General features: G+C 32.6%; 1 protein-coding gene across 5 annotated transcripts in view; it reads left to right on the top strand.

The window, feature by feature from the left end:
- Positions 1-15,760, top strand: part of LOC117215754 (trace amine-associated receptor 9) — a 107,730-nt gene that overhangs the window by 39,209 nt on the left and 52,761 nt on the right. For all 5 annotated transcript variants that reach the window (XM_033462218.1, XM_033462217.1, XM_033462220.1 and 2 more), the window contains one exon: positions 8,212-8,328. In XM_033462218.1, the coding sequence (XP_033318109.1) occupies positions 8,212-8,328 (117 nt within the window). The remainder of the gene's footprint in view (positions 1-8,211; positions 8,329-15,760) is intronic.

Raw genomic sequence — 15,760 nt, 5'->3', positions numbered from 1 at the left:
ATGCCTAAAAGCTACGAGCAACACGAATATCACGAATTCTTTATTATTTCAATATTATATACAGGGTGGTTGATAACTGGTGGTACAAGCGGAAAGGGGGTGATTCTACGCGAAAAAAGAAGTCGAAAATATAGAATAAAAATTTTCTTTTTTTAATTTTTTTTTTTAATTTTTCCATCGAGACAACGATCTACAGTGAGATCCGTTATAACGTACCGCACGCGTATCGAGCGAAAATTCAAAGTCTATTTTCTCGAAAACAAAGCCTCAAACGAAAAATTTTTTGCTGCAAGTACAGTTTACGTTCTGTAACACGAGGGATCTGGTGATTGGTAAAAAAGATACTGGTACGTGTCTCGAAACTTTAAACTTTAAAGAAACCACTATTTTCGTTGCTGGGGCACATATACGTGCCGTAAATTAGAAGGTTTCGAAGGTTCTTCGCAGGCGCCCATGCACTGCTACTCGAGAGACTAATTGTCTAAAGAATTAAGAGCCAAATTGTTAAGAGCCAGAGGAAATTTCCCACAGTAGCTATTGGGACTAGCCCAAAAATTCTCGGAATTACTTCATTCACTTTATAGATTTTAAATTAAAAAAGCACATTCAGTTTTCGAATGTATTGATCCTTGGTCGACAAGGGAAATTAAAGAATCCAAAAAATTAAAATTTTTTTAAATTTTGTATAAATATGGTTCATCTATAGAAAATATATAATTCTTTGTCTCGTCGACTATCCTATAATTTTGTGAATTTTAAAATTTTTTCGTGGTAAATAGAGACGGAAGAAGATATATGAGACGAGATATATACTAGACATATATTAGACAAGAATGAAACCGAGCTAAAAAAATGTACCAGACAAGGACAAAAACAAGTAAAAAAGTATTTAGTATCTAAAGACGAAAGCAACATAGGAAGATAATGAGAAAAGTAGGAAACAAAATTTACTACGTGGATTCCATTAGCAAGGAACACGCAATAAAGTTATACTATTAGAAATTGTATGTGCAACAAAAGCCAGGAAATTAATAACAGAAAAAGGAACTGCTATATAAATTCTAGAGTAGCAAAAAAGAGTAATTCCACTTTTGGAACATCGAATAAGTATAATTTTAGAGAATTTTAAAGAATAAATTTTAAAAACTTGAAGAATAAATTTACTTTTAATGCTAATTTTACAACAAATCTGTTTTTGAAATTGTTAATTATTGTCGAATAAACATTGTCCTAAATCACCTTATATTTAACGATATAATATGTATAATCCTTGGTGAATTGTTATATTTCGTTTACAACTGATGGTAATTAAACTGAAATTTAAGAGAGTCAAAGTTACGGCTCTATTTGAACAGTGACTGAACTAGACAGAATTACGGCGAACAAAATCCAGTAACTTTAATTTACAGCTACTTTTATGCCCCGGAAATCTGCTAAAAATTGGTCTTGGAACAAAGTAGTACGCTTCGTGTGCGAGACATGATGCATCAGCTTAGCGTGAGTCAACTCTTTTTGGGGATTGCCTTAAGCTGAAGATCACACATTTTCATGGAGGACTCGTACTTAAAAAGATTACAGAAACATATCCTAAAGAAATTTCAGTAAAAGTAACAAACTGTTATCTCGCTTTAATTTTTAAACAATACAAATACAGATACTATGTTGTGATTTTTACGTTGAACTTCACTTAGAATCATATGATACTTTTGGAATTTAAATGTATTAGCTATAAAAATATTATCCAACCAATAACTTTTCTATTCTTTTTTTAAATTTTTATAATATGCAAATTCTTCCAAAAAGAGAAGGATCGGAAAGTTAATTGCCCACGTGAACTATGTACGACAGAAAGAGAGGAAGAGAGGAAAAATTTCACTAGCAATAATTTTCTGAGGACCGAATCGAACATATAAAAATTCAAATTTACATTAGCGATTGATATATCGGCCGGCGAGAAAGCTCTTTCATATGTCACCGATCGATCGTGCAACGTTCGAATCGCGCTCACCACAGTTCGCGCTGACTCAACAAAAAGAATGGCGGGGCTGACTTTACGAAACTTTAACGGGGGTGAAATGAAATTTCTTATCCGTCTGCTGTTATATTTTTTGAAATTGTGAGGTTTTACGAGCTTATTAGTAAAAACTCTAATATCTTTATTCACTGAGAAAAATGCGTGGAATGTAATATAGATTATCTTTTGTTATGGGAATTTAGGATTAAAAACATGTATAATATGAGTTTATATAGTGTCAAATTATATGGTAATGTGACAAAATATAGTGCTAATAGGTTTGGTAACGGTATGATTTCTTTCAATATCGTTCACGTCAACACAAAATCAAATATGATGCTCCGTTAGCCTATATATACGCAATCATCATTCATCACTCATTCCTCTCGTCATAACGGCTCTTTTTCACGCCGACCATACTCCTTGACAACGCTGACAACACTCTCCTTTTCAACTGTCTCACGGCAACCTCTCATACCATGGCTCCGGTATACCCGGCATGTTTCACAGACGTAGATGGCCCATCGTCAAGTAGACCTTCTTAATTATCTAGGGTTTTTCCTCCATACTACACTGTTTACCCGGCATGCACATATTCCATAGACGTGGATGACCCATCGTCAAGTAGACCTTCTTAATTACCTAGGGTTTTCCCCTATACTATAGTAATATTTTAGTTCTATTGATAATCGATATTCAATAGGTGGTGCGAATTATTGTGCATATATCTTTTTTATTTTATTACGTTACACCGCGGTACACCAACCTCTACGTCTTAGGGAATTTCCTAGCGGAAATCGAAGAAAAATGGGTGGGAAATGTCAGCAGCCTGTTCATACCGCGCTAAGGAAATTATCACCGTCAGGAATTTGCAGCTGTGCTTCCTGCAGTCGGTGCCTTTTCCGGTATTTCTTCCACTAGTTGGTAGTTACACGTTATCGAAGTTCCCGATCATAATCTTGCTTTCGTTTCCCCTTTTTCTCCCTCCTCTACTTTAACTTTGCTTGACGTAATGTAACGGTGAAATTTATTGCATCGTATTTTCGATACTTGAGAAGTTTAAGATCCTGGTAAAATCAGACATTCGGTTATATTATTTTCCGGTTTAATATATAACCTTCATTTTACTGTCAACTATTTCACACATCTGGCATTTAGCAACGATTCTAAACTTGTAAACTATAAGCGTGACTTAGGTCGTTAATTATTATCAATATTAGTAATAAATAATGATTTAAGGATGGACATCTGGTTTAATATCCACGATAACTTATCATGTAAATTATCGGAAAGTTTTAAATTCCATGCTAGAAAATATATTTTTTCTAAATTTTTTTTAAATATCTGTTTAAATGATACGGATCAAAAGATAAGATATTACTGTATTTTTGCTTCTAAAATTTATGTTTTAAAATACTGAAATGGTCTTGAAAACCTAAAAATGTACAGTGATGTATTTTGATATCCTATAAAATAAAAACTTTTTCAGATAAGCTTCTTCTATAAAAGGAATATTTTTCTATGAAATTCAGATAAACTTTTCTTTTACCTGATAAAAATTTTTCAAATTGAGAAGATCCATGCGTTTAGCTATGTTATTATTTTATTATTATATGTCGGAGATGAAAGGACACCGGAGCCTTCCCTCTGGAACTTCGGGAAAATCCGTAAAATTGTAATTAAAGTTTACAGTCGTAATTAAACAATCTGCCGTTATCCTGCCCAATTGTACTTGTTTGCGATTTGTGATAATAAACTTGGGCTCAAGGCGACCATCAGTCGCCGGACGTAGCCGCGGTCAACGGGATGAACGCTGCGCCTAACAAAGGTGTGGAGCGATAGTATGACCCTCATTAAAGGAAATACCCATAGAGGTATCTGACAGTAAAACATGCCAATGGTTCCTTCGGACAATGAATACCTGAGGTTGAGGCACGTACACAGCACAAGTCCAGTAAGCCCGAGGACTCGCTATAAAACACGGGTTTTTCCGGCAATTAAGATTTTCCAAACGGACAGACAGTCTTTGTCCCAAACTGACCACTTGACAGCGACGTCAATTTCTCTTACTTTCGGAACAAGGGCTATACCCGACAAATCCGATGATCTCGTGTCCTTAGACACACTCCATCATAGTTTTCCTCTGTGGCATCATTGGGACGAAAATCCATTCTTTCTTGAGATCCCACCGACGAAGGGAGCAGCGCCTGACAATCAGTGAGTTTGAGTTAGAGCAAATATATCTTTCATCCCGTTGACCGTGGATTCGTCATGGAACCTAAGACCAACGTCACTAACATCGCAAGTGCCCAACCACCGCTGTTGATTGTCGAATCGGTAGTGTCCATACTCGTAGCATCAGGCCGTATCTTCGTTATCACACAACGATGGCCAACTCCAAAGGAGGTCTATCAAACGCCCACAACCCTGTTCCTGACTCTTCTCCGGCATATATTTTTATTAGTTTTTATTTCGTATGATTGAATTGCTAATTCTTACCGTTACAGTTATTTACATATGCACAGTAGTGGATAGAATTAATTTTTAACTTTTTAAAACAAAATATGCCAAAATTTGATTGGACGAACGACTTGATTCTATTTGAGACCAAAAAGTGTTCACTTAATTCAGTTCACGAGGATTAGTTTTTTTAATTAAAGTTGCAAAATTATTCAAATCGTATAATAATCATGTGTATCATAAAACATTGCGTTAATAGAACCCGCTGAAGAAATAGAGTGTTGTAGACATGATTTTGATTATAGATAACTAGTAATAAGATATAACGTTTAAAAATGATTCCATAATTGGTATGCAATATAATAATGCCATTCATCATTTCAATCATGATATAACCCAATAACGATTATAAATTCAGTACAACGGATCAAATACATATTCATCACTGCGCTCAATAAAATTACTGAATCAAATGTTTAATATTACTGAATAAAAATTACGCAGAGCCTGCTGAAACTTCTCTTCCAGCCTTGTCAATCCTGTGTGTGTGTGAGAGAGCAGAGATACTACTAGGAACATTTTGATTTAAAAGACAAGACACGTGTCGATGGTTCTAAAAATTCAAACTTCAAGAATGGAAAAGAAGTTCTTATGTAAAGAAGGATATAATATTTCACTTGCTGTAGAAAGGAATGAACTTTGATAGATACCATGGTTTTGCAACAAATAGGAATTCATGCATATAACATAATATGAATTATAAAATTATAAAGTTATATAAATTATGAAATTATAAATTCACTGTAAAATCATATAAAATGACATATGAGTTTATAATGGAGTACAACTAGACTACTTGGCACCAGACGATGCAGACAATACATTAAATGTGTCCCTGTGATGCTGTATTTCATTATGATGTTATCATATTTCTAAAACTATTGATTACGTTTTGTGACGAATCATATTAATTACAGTAAATTGTTGTATGTAAATTTATATACAGATATTAATTTTATATCATTTTGTCCTAAATGTTTTATGTAAAAGTGCGAACATTCCTTTATCTAAACTATTTTACGTTTCGTTATAGCAGCACCTATAACTCGATGAACAATGAAATTGGCAACATTGTAAAAATAATAACTTATTAATTTATTGGAATGTAGAAAACTATAGATATCATAATCATAAAAGTATTAAATTACATTCAATTTCATGTATTATAAATTAAGAGAAAATTCTATGTCGTGACACATTCGTACAATACATATCTCGAAAATGCCACAATTGAGAGGGAAATACTTTATTGCCTCGCCTAGAACCAATAACGCAAGCGACAACATTTATTGCTGACATAAAATCATCGTGTGAATTATTCAGTTCACGTGATACAAAAGGTATGGTTTGCGATGCTACCAATCTAAAAAGACTTTGTACAATATCGAATGAATACGAATACGAATGGAAAGCTTCAGATAGCAATTACTAGCAGACGTTTTTAGATCACGATATAAAAGTTTTGACAGTTTATGGGATAGAATAAATTGTACATTGATATCTCTTACCATTATAGGTTTCAATGAAATATTATAATATCTAGATGTCAATAATAGATATAACAAAACAAGAATAAATTAAATAATAATTTTTAAAAAATATTATAATCCACATGCAAGTACTTTGTTATGTTACATTGATTGGAAAGTTCTGTCGTTCTTCTCCTTTAAGCCTTGATTGGAATGTTCAATGCTATTCCATACCACCCACTACTCAGAATATCGAATTTCACCTATCATATGTTCTACGCTTTATGAAATATTTTTAATATTGAATGCAGCAGAAACCCGCAAAAACTGTTTTCAAAAGTTCATTCACAAAATTCATTGCTGTTTAACTTATGCTAGTCTTCCTTTAAATTAATGAAACGACGTAGACATGTATTATCTTCGTTAGCAGTAACAATAATGTTAAATATAAAGTTGTAGAGTGCAAGGAAGAAACATTTCAAATTGTGTACCCTACTAGTCTTTATCCTTGTCGTATAAACACCAACCTGATTTTTTCATATTAACTAATAAAAAGATCGAAGAGTTATAAATTACTTGGAGGAACGATATAAACACGTAGCATACTTGTCAACAATAACAGTAACGTCACGCATGAAGATAACACGCATCAGTGTAAGAAAGATACATTTCCAATTCCGTGCCCTACTGTTTTCGTCTCCATCGGATGTGAGTTAGCCTGACTTTTCGTTCGGGTAAAGCAACTAACCAAGAGATTGAAGAGCTGTGAATTGCTTAGAGGAACGATTGAGTAAATTCGTTTTGTGGTGAAAATATTCGGTTAAGGTCTCTCGAGAGTGTCTCGAGGATAGCCCGAAACGAGGCCAGGGCGATCCTAGCCCCTCCAGATTATCAGAGCTTTTTCCTGGCTGTACGCCAACGGTCACCATGGCAACCATCTTAAACGTATACTACCCTCTGACGTCTCTCGTCCCCTAACTCCTTTCTTCGTGGTCGCTACTTTATGGATACACCAGCGTCACTGATTCATCGAATCACGTTGTGTCGCCTTTGGCACATCACATTCGAAACTAGACATTTTGATTTCAAGCGGGAGATCTTCTTTAACCCGCTTAAGCTCTGTTGGTACACAAAGAATGCTTCGCGCGTACATGAAGAACTTGCAAAATATGATTTTTATAATATTGCCCCTAAGAGCGTGTTTGGATACAGTTGCGTGAGATGTCCCGGCTAGTGCATAGGAGGATTTGGAAAGTGTAGCAAGAAACGGTATAAGTCGACTGGGGTTTTTTGTACAAATTCATATTTTTGAGAAATGTGCATTGCGTGGAATTTTGTTTCTTCAGATTCTCTATAAATGGATAAAAATCCTCAGTCCAGTTGTAAGATATGTTTTTTCGCAAGGTGCTGCTTATCTTTATTAGTCCGGTTGATCTTCGTATTCACGGAGTGTGACAGTTGCCCGCGGATACGTGCTGTCTCTGCTCGCCGATCTGTATTTGTTCAGACAGCTTGAAAAATGCACGTACGAGTAAAAACCCGTGACAAACTTGGTTTATATAAAAAGTTCCTTTTGTCAGATTTTTCTACTAGTTTGAGCTTTCAACGTGTGTATATATTCTCATCCGCATTTCTGTGATTCTGACTTTCTCGTAATTATAAACGACCTGTTAACGTTAATCAAGCTCGTTAATGAAAAGAATCACAAATATTATCTTTGAGTGTTCAGTATATTGATGAAAATCGTGGACCTTTTGTAATAAATAATTATAATATATTCAATCGAGTAATGGTATAACTGGCAAAAATATGATCAAGTGTAGAATGTAGACCAAAAGCGAAAAATCGTGCTGGAACATGCTAGATTGCTAGAATAGAAAAGTGAAACGTGAATAGAAAAGTGCGCGCGTGAAACAGAATCAGAAGATTGCTTTCGAAGCAGAATTCAATCGACAATTGTATCAGGGAATTGATTACATCGTCGAGTTGTAAATGGCTGACCAACGCAACGTTAAGTTGTACTACTTGAATTCTATTTCGTATTGATTTGTGATTTGAATACGGTTTCCAAACAAAAAAGAAAAGAACGAGGGAGTATATTTGTTTTCGTATTTGCTAATACGTAACATCTTGCCTTTGTAATTTAAATGAATATCAATTGAAATTTGGAGGGATTTGTTTACAATTGTGAAAATTTTATTGTTTCAGGCACTTCTTAGAGGAGCTTTAACTCAGCAGAGCGCTGTTATCCTCGTCTGTATGGCAATTGATCGTTACGTTTGTATGCTACACCCGCATCATTATCATAAACACACATCTAAAAAGGTAAAATTTTTTAAATCACATTTTACGCTATTATCTTGAAAAGTACATATCTGAATGTTTTCTTATTTTCCAACTTTCATATTTCTTGACCTTTAGATAATGGTTTTAATCAATAATAATTTAATCAATTAATAGTGTGCAAAATAAGATCGGATAATAGGAAAATGTACTTGAAGAATTTTGAAAATATGAAATCTAATAAGTGTCTTTCTTGCTGTCATCGTAAATCTTAAAAAAAGTTGTCTATTTATCTACATTTTACTTCTTCTTATGTCATTCAGTGTCTATACAATTAGTGCTTTTTCTGGTACATTTTAACGATCATTCATATATGTTTCTCCTTATTCAAGAGAACTTATTTTTTACTATTTATTTTTTGATGGATTGAAACCACTATAAAAGATGAGGTCGAGAAAGTTATGAAACACATTTTTCTTCATTTATAATTCTAAAGACCATCCTGTATATATATATATATATATATATATATATATATATATATATATATACATATATATATATATATATATATATTATATGTTTACACAGTTCTTTATTTCAATCTTACGTTTTATTAATTAATTTATAAATAACAATGGAAGTTAAATATACGAGTACAATCTTCAATTATACATAATTTGTGTAGATAAAACACTTCAAAATGGAAATATGTAGTACTGAAAACAGTTGAAATTGTTTTTCATAATTTAATAGTAAACATTTCTATAATCGAGAGATGAATATGTACAAATAAATAAACGTGTCAATCCAATATTCCAAAATTTTCAAGCATGGGACCACGCTAAAATTGATATATTGATGCTGTCAAGTTATTTTGATATCCTACAAAATCTGCTACTGAGAGTTGTAGAAAGAAGAAGATTGACGTACACCATATATCATACCAAGATCTAGAATTCATTAAAATTTTGTATATTTTGTCAGAAATCGTTTTAGCTGAGTTTCTTCTTTTTCCATCTATATTCACCTAAATTAACGTAGAAAAATCGCTGGCAATGTATTTTTAAAAGTTATCGATAGATATTAAAAAAATGCCTTGAGATCGCCGAGAAACCTCACTTTCAGGAAAAGGATAACAACCATTCTATCATATCTATCATAACTTTGGAACAGCTTGAAGTATAGCCGGGCGATAGTGACAGATTCAGAATTGATAGAATAAATTTTCCACGATTATAGTTATTCCGATTCATCATCTATTGACTTTTCTACGTAAGCACCCAAGATACCTTGTGTGATAATCAGGATATCTTCTTCTTAACTTTTAATGAGAAGTTTTACTACAAAAGTGAGACAACAGATGCTGCATAATAATAACAATTTCATTATATATCTTTGAAATAATTATCTAATAGTAATGAAAAAAATGCAATAATGTTAATTTCACAGTCCAAGGATTGTAATGTTATATTTTTCTATTAGAAACTATATACAATGGTTTCACTTGGAAGATTTTAGGATTAGTATTGTACTATTCATCACAGTCCTTTAACTAAAGTTTATTATTGCCATCCATTTACCTTGTAGTCAGAGTCAGCGTCTCGTGCACAGATAGGGTCTCTGAAGCCACTTAATCCTCTATCACTTGAAGTAAAGCTGATAGTTGTTCACCAGCGACGAGATGTACGAGACGATTTATAATTTCAAATAACGCTTCCCGCGTGCTAGCGTTTCTTTGTATAGACGCGCCGTTGATTTTTAACAACAAGATCATAATGCTGAACTTCTTCGGTGTTTGTGAATTTAGCGACCTACTTTACGGTAGTGAAGTATTTTATTTTCCATAATCTCGTAAGTTCCACGCCATTTGCCTGTGTGGATATCGAGCAAATTATGAATATTCACTTTGAAAAGATGTTTTATCATACGACTTGTTTATTATATACGTAATCATTACACTGTAATCTTTTATACACCTATAAGAAATTTAAAACTGCAAAATCCACAAAATGTGTATCACATGCAAAGGTACATATATAAAATATGCAAAGATTAGTACCTGTTATAACGTTTAGTGAGTAAAACAAATGTTTCTTCATTTGTCCTTATAAAAACACGAATTCGCATAAATATCCGTAGTCTAATAATTATGTTACCAGATTCTGTTTACGTTTTTTTTTTTTTGTCTTCTGACGGTGCTGCTAGCGTTTTGTACCAAAAATTCTCCTGTTTTATTTCATTAGTACATTCAATGGCTTCTTAGAATTTAGCTGTAAATTCATCCACGATCTCCTGTCTTTTAGCATAGCAATTGCTCTTGCAGTTCAGCTGTAAGTTCGTCCACGACACGTAATCTTTTCAGTGGTTTCCTTCGGTTTAGCCGTATATTCGACCGCGCTATCCACTTTCCTGCGGTTACTAGTGGTTACCAGGCACTGGTTAAGAGAAGGGAAGTAATAACAGACGCCATTCCTCGCTTTCTTACTTACAGTTCTGAATTGTTACACTTGATAGCTTTTTAAAATCGTCGGGGATTATTCATTTAAAACTTTTATTCATCTGGCGAACTGTAAACCATATGCATTTTATGTAAGGCACTGTAGTTAGAGTAATGCAACGATGAAATATAAGAACGTATAATATAATATCAAGTACTGTAATAAGATACCAAAAGTGGTGGTGTATAAAGTTTAAGTGTTTGAAACTTTAAGGTTTAATTTTATGTTAAATACCAAGCTTTTGGGCCGGACAACTTTCAAAGCTTTAAGACTCAATCCCCGAAGTTATCGAAGTTTAAATAATTATCAGTTACTTTGTATTTTAATAACATGTCTTGCATATTGTTTACAAACTTTGATCACACATGGAAGCGTAAATAATTGCTTGTGTGGGTGTTACCTGTTCTTCTTTCTTTCTAATTAAATTACCAACTTTAGAAAATGATTAACTTGGAGATAATGTATTAGCTTATGCCTGGTATTATGCATATTTATATATGTCGGAGATGAAAGGAAAACCGGAGCCTTCCCTTTGCAATTTTGAGGAAGCCTTCTAATGTTTTAGCCTAGATTTTATCATAACTGTAATTAAGCAATTGTCATTTGTAATTGTTTGATATTTGTGAAAGCGAAAGTGGGTTCGAGGTGACAACTGGTCGCCGAACGTAGCCACGGTCACGGGATAAACGTTTTGTCTGACGAAGGTGTGGATCGGTTGTATTGTTCTCCCTAGAAATCACATAGAATTGTACTTTAGAGATGTCGATATAATGGGACACACGTTGTATTAGGAATCAATCTCCAGACAGAAACTGCCTAGTAACGGCGTTTGGATCTTTCTCGATATTTCCAAAGAGTATACAACAAACTTTTGACAGAAATTGCCTAGCAACAACGATTGGAACCTTCTCAATGTCTCCAGCGAGCATATAACAAACAAATGCAGTCGTATAGCGAAAAAGATTTTCATCAGATATTCATTCGTGTGATCGCCTTGGAAAGTGATACATCGAGCAGTTTACCGAGTGTCTCAGCAATCGTATTTTTTTGTGTTTAAAATTATTCTACGCATGGTAAAGAGTTATCCCGTTGACCGTGGATTCGTTTGAACCCCGGAACATTGTTAATAGCGTTAATTAAATTCATTATTCGTAAAACCTATCAATCGTTAATCTCATTATTCGTTAAATTTATTAAGACATATTATTCATTCCTCTTATTGTTCGTTAAACTTATTATTCTTTAATCTAATTATTAGTTAAACTTATCGCTTGTTAATCTTATCATTTATTAAACTCATTATTCATAATATTTTGTAAAATCTTGTTTATTCGCGTAAATATATTCTCTGTCTCGTAAAACAATGGCTAATTCAAACGAAGAATCATTACGCGCCTTAAATCCTAATGATAACCCGACATATATAAATAGTTCGATTCAATATTATTAAATATTCAAGAGAATATTAAATATAGAACTTGAATAAAGATAGTACTTTAAAATCGGTTCATGCACTGCCAAGTTTCTTTAAATTGTTTTTACGAAATTGAGAGTTTCAATTGAATACATAAAAATTATATTCAACAAATATCACGAAACGTGAATAAAGATCCTTGGCTGAAGATAATTTTAAAATTGTATTGTATCAAACAATTGAGACGCGCTGTGAAGTTTTACACGCAAAGTTTGGCACGAATAAGTGGATTTGTTGAGAATACACGGATATGTACAAGAGGCGCGCTCAGTCGAAGAATCTCATACACCGTGGTGTACACTATAGTTGATCCCTTGAGAATCTCAGTTTCAGAGTGTCGCTTGTATTCTCTTTTCTATTTTCTTCGCTTTTATTTATTTCTCAAAATAGGATTACTACGCTTTGTATTGGATTCTGTATTCATTCTAATGTCCTTTCTTGCTAGACACACATATACAATCTTTTATTTAGATACGTACAAATATAATAAAATGTACTTATTTATATTATCTTACTGTTTTAAATTTTAAAGATACATACGCATGTATTCGTCAGATTGCCAAATTTTATTTGAAACAAAAATAAAAAATAACTATTTGAAGTAATGAATAATGTATTTCAAATATCATATTATTTTTATTCTCTAGATAACACGAGAAGTGTATTTGCATTTTGTCTTAAGACCATATAATATTTTAGCATAGTTACCTCTCTCAAATAAAATAGCAAATAATTTGGATCTTAATATTTGTTTGAATTTTAAATATCATATTTTGCATACATTTGAAGGCCATAAACAATAAAACCAAATTTGTACACAACAATATTTGCTCTCGGAATTGCTTTCATTTCAATTATCCTCAAATAACACGTTGCCTGCGCGCGTGGGACGCTGTGAGAAAATCTGTATCATTGATAATATGATTATTGAAAATGGAAGATTATTTCGTTTGATATTTGAATAATGAAATAGCTCGAAGAAAATATGAATTTCAGGAAAAGCTACAAAAGAGTAATATATCATGAAGAGAACGTCTAAAGAATCGTTTCTACATTCAGCGTGTGGATATTACATTCTAAAAATATGACTAATTGTCATTCCGAGATATCTATTGTAAATGGAGACTTTTGCTCAGTGTCACGTACCAGTACACACCAACAATGAAATATACATGTTATATAAAAATAAAGATCTTTGACATTTTTCTAAAGAACGAATTTATTACATAGCCAAATACATAGATATAGACGTATGAAATGCACATCACCGGTTTCTTCGTTTTTTAGGCAAGAGAAAAAAAGCTAAGCCGACACAGTATCCATATACGAACAAATGTACAGCGAATCGATTTCACGACAGTTTCGTTCCCTTTTTTTTATGCGAGGTAACCCGTTGAATGACTCCTCCCCGCAAGCGTTATCTCTCAGCTTTTTGTCGAGCAGCCAAATCGCCGGCTTTCCCACTTTTACTCGACTGTCGAACTCGTTCGCAATGAAAAGCGTCGTATCCGAGGGATCCTTCAAGACAATCGAGTTCGCCTTAAAACAACGCGACTCGCTCGCGCAAAAATTTCTCGTCTTCACGAATTTTACGCCAGATCATAAAACTCGGAAATATTTTTCATTCTCCTATGTCGAAAATTATATTATGCTCACTATCCGATATCATATTCCGTTATCTGAGTTATTGTGTACATAAAATAGATCTAGTCCTCTAAGACCCAACTTAACTCAAGAGCTGTGTGAAATATTTTCGCTTTGGGAAACCGTTATGGTTATTATTAATATCTGTTTGCTTCAGTATGGCTACACATCTCTATTTTATGATTATTATATAGGGATATTTATAAATGGCTATTATATAGGATTTCCAATTAATCCAACGAATTTGCGATGTATTTTCTAGGGAATCGTCATGATTATTTTTAATTGAAAATTTTTCCTATTTTTTTATTTGAATATGGATACATCGATGCGTTAAATAAAGATAAATTGATACATTTTATTACAAATGTTTCTTATATGGGAGGGAAGTTATTAACAGTAAGTTATTTAAGCATGAGGAAGTATCGAATATTTGTATCTAAAGGCAGTGTACGTATAAAGAAATGTACGAATATTTACATTTCTATGCATACTGTGATTATTCATTGAAATTACTGATGTAATGAATATGTAGTAAGGTGAGCTAAAAGGACAGAAAAGATACATGTTGCTTATTATATAGTACATATATTTGAGTGGAATTCATTCCCTAGGGCATATTACAACTTGTGCACACACAACCTACACTATTAGGTTGGCGTATATGAAATATTTCTCCGAACTTTGAATTTGACCAGTCCATACCACTTATTAAATGCCACATATTAAGATAGAAAAAATTTGCTACAAATTACACAGCTAATCATGACATCTCATAATATATACAAATATATATACATAATATATACAGAATATTAAGTAAGATTAAGAAAAAATGTAATTTTCACAATGTGATTTGTACATTAGTTGTAAGTTTATATATATTAAGGCACAAAAATACAGTTCAACGAACTTCAAAAAATTCGGAATAATTTAACTTTATGTTTAATTGATCCAAAGAGATGTTTTAATATAAAAGATGAATCAGACGGAGAACGTAATCTGACAATTTGCTGACTCTCGTAGACTATTCAGTCCGTAATTTTCCGCCAATTGAATGTTCATCGATTTCTACTGTCCTCTTTTCTAGTTTGATCAAAATAATAGTCGATGTTGCTTCCTGATTCCACTTGCAAAATTTCAATAATATCGTGAAAAACTTCAATTTTCATGATTAATATAAACAATAGCGACAACATATTTATGCATTATTGGATCCGGGGAGAAATAACGTCGGTTTTACAAACGTAAAAGCAATTTCGTATATCGTAATATTGTTACTTTGTCCGGTTATGTTTTTAATTAATTAGGAATATTAAGTATACAATGAATAGTAGAGTATATTGCATATTATTATATGCATATTCAAATTGATATCTTCAAAGTCCAGAAACAATTCGAAGTTTCTTTTGACATATTTTTTACTTCATCTGAGCAGATTTGATTTGATTTTAACTCTGTTGATTTTTTTTTAATACACATTATACATTATTTTTTAATATTTGACGTAAGGTGCGTGGGATTTGTTAATTAAAATTAAAAAGCTTTTCTTTTGTCGATATTACATTTACTTATGAAATATTTTCAAAGAACAATACGACAAATAAAAGAAATATAAATGTAGGATATAATAATAATTGGTTAATTTGCGGTAGTTTAATTTTAACTGAAGCAAGACAATTTTGAATCTCTGCTATCTTTTTGCCGTGTTTGAGTTGAAAATTCAGTTTCCTATGTATCGCGTAAGTTGAAATGATGTTACAAATCCCTAAAATTAATATACTAAATAAATATACTAAATTAAGATACTAATATAATATACTACTATACTATAATATAGCAAATAAAGAAAATT

The sequence above is a fragment of the Bombus bifarius genome, unplaced genomic scaffold (assembly GCF_011952205.1).
Source record: "Bombus bifarius isolate JDL3187 unplaced genomic scaffold, Bbif_JDL3187 scf7180000009790, whole genome shotgun sequence".
In the NCBI taxonomy this organism is placed as follows: Eukaryota; Metazoa; Arthropoda; class Insecta; order Hymenoptera; family Apidae; genus Bombus; species Bombus bifarius.
The sequence above is the reverse complement of the archived record's forward strand: the minus strand, read 5'-3'. Positions and strand labels throughout refer to the sequence as shown.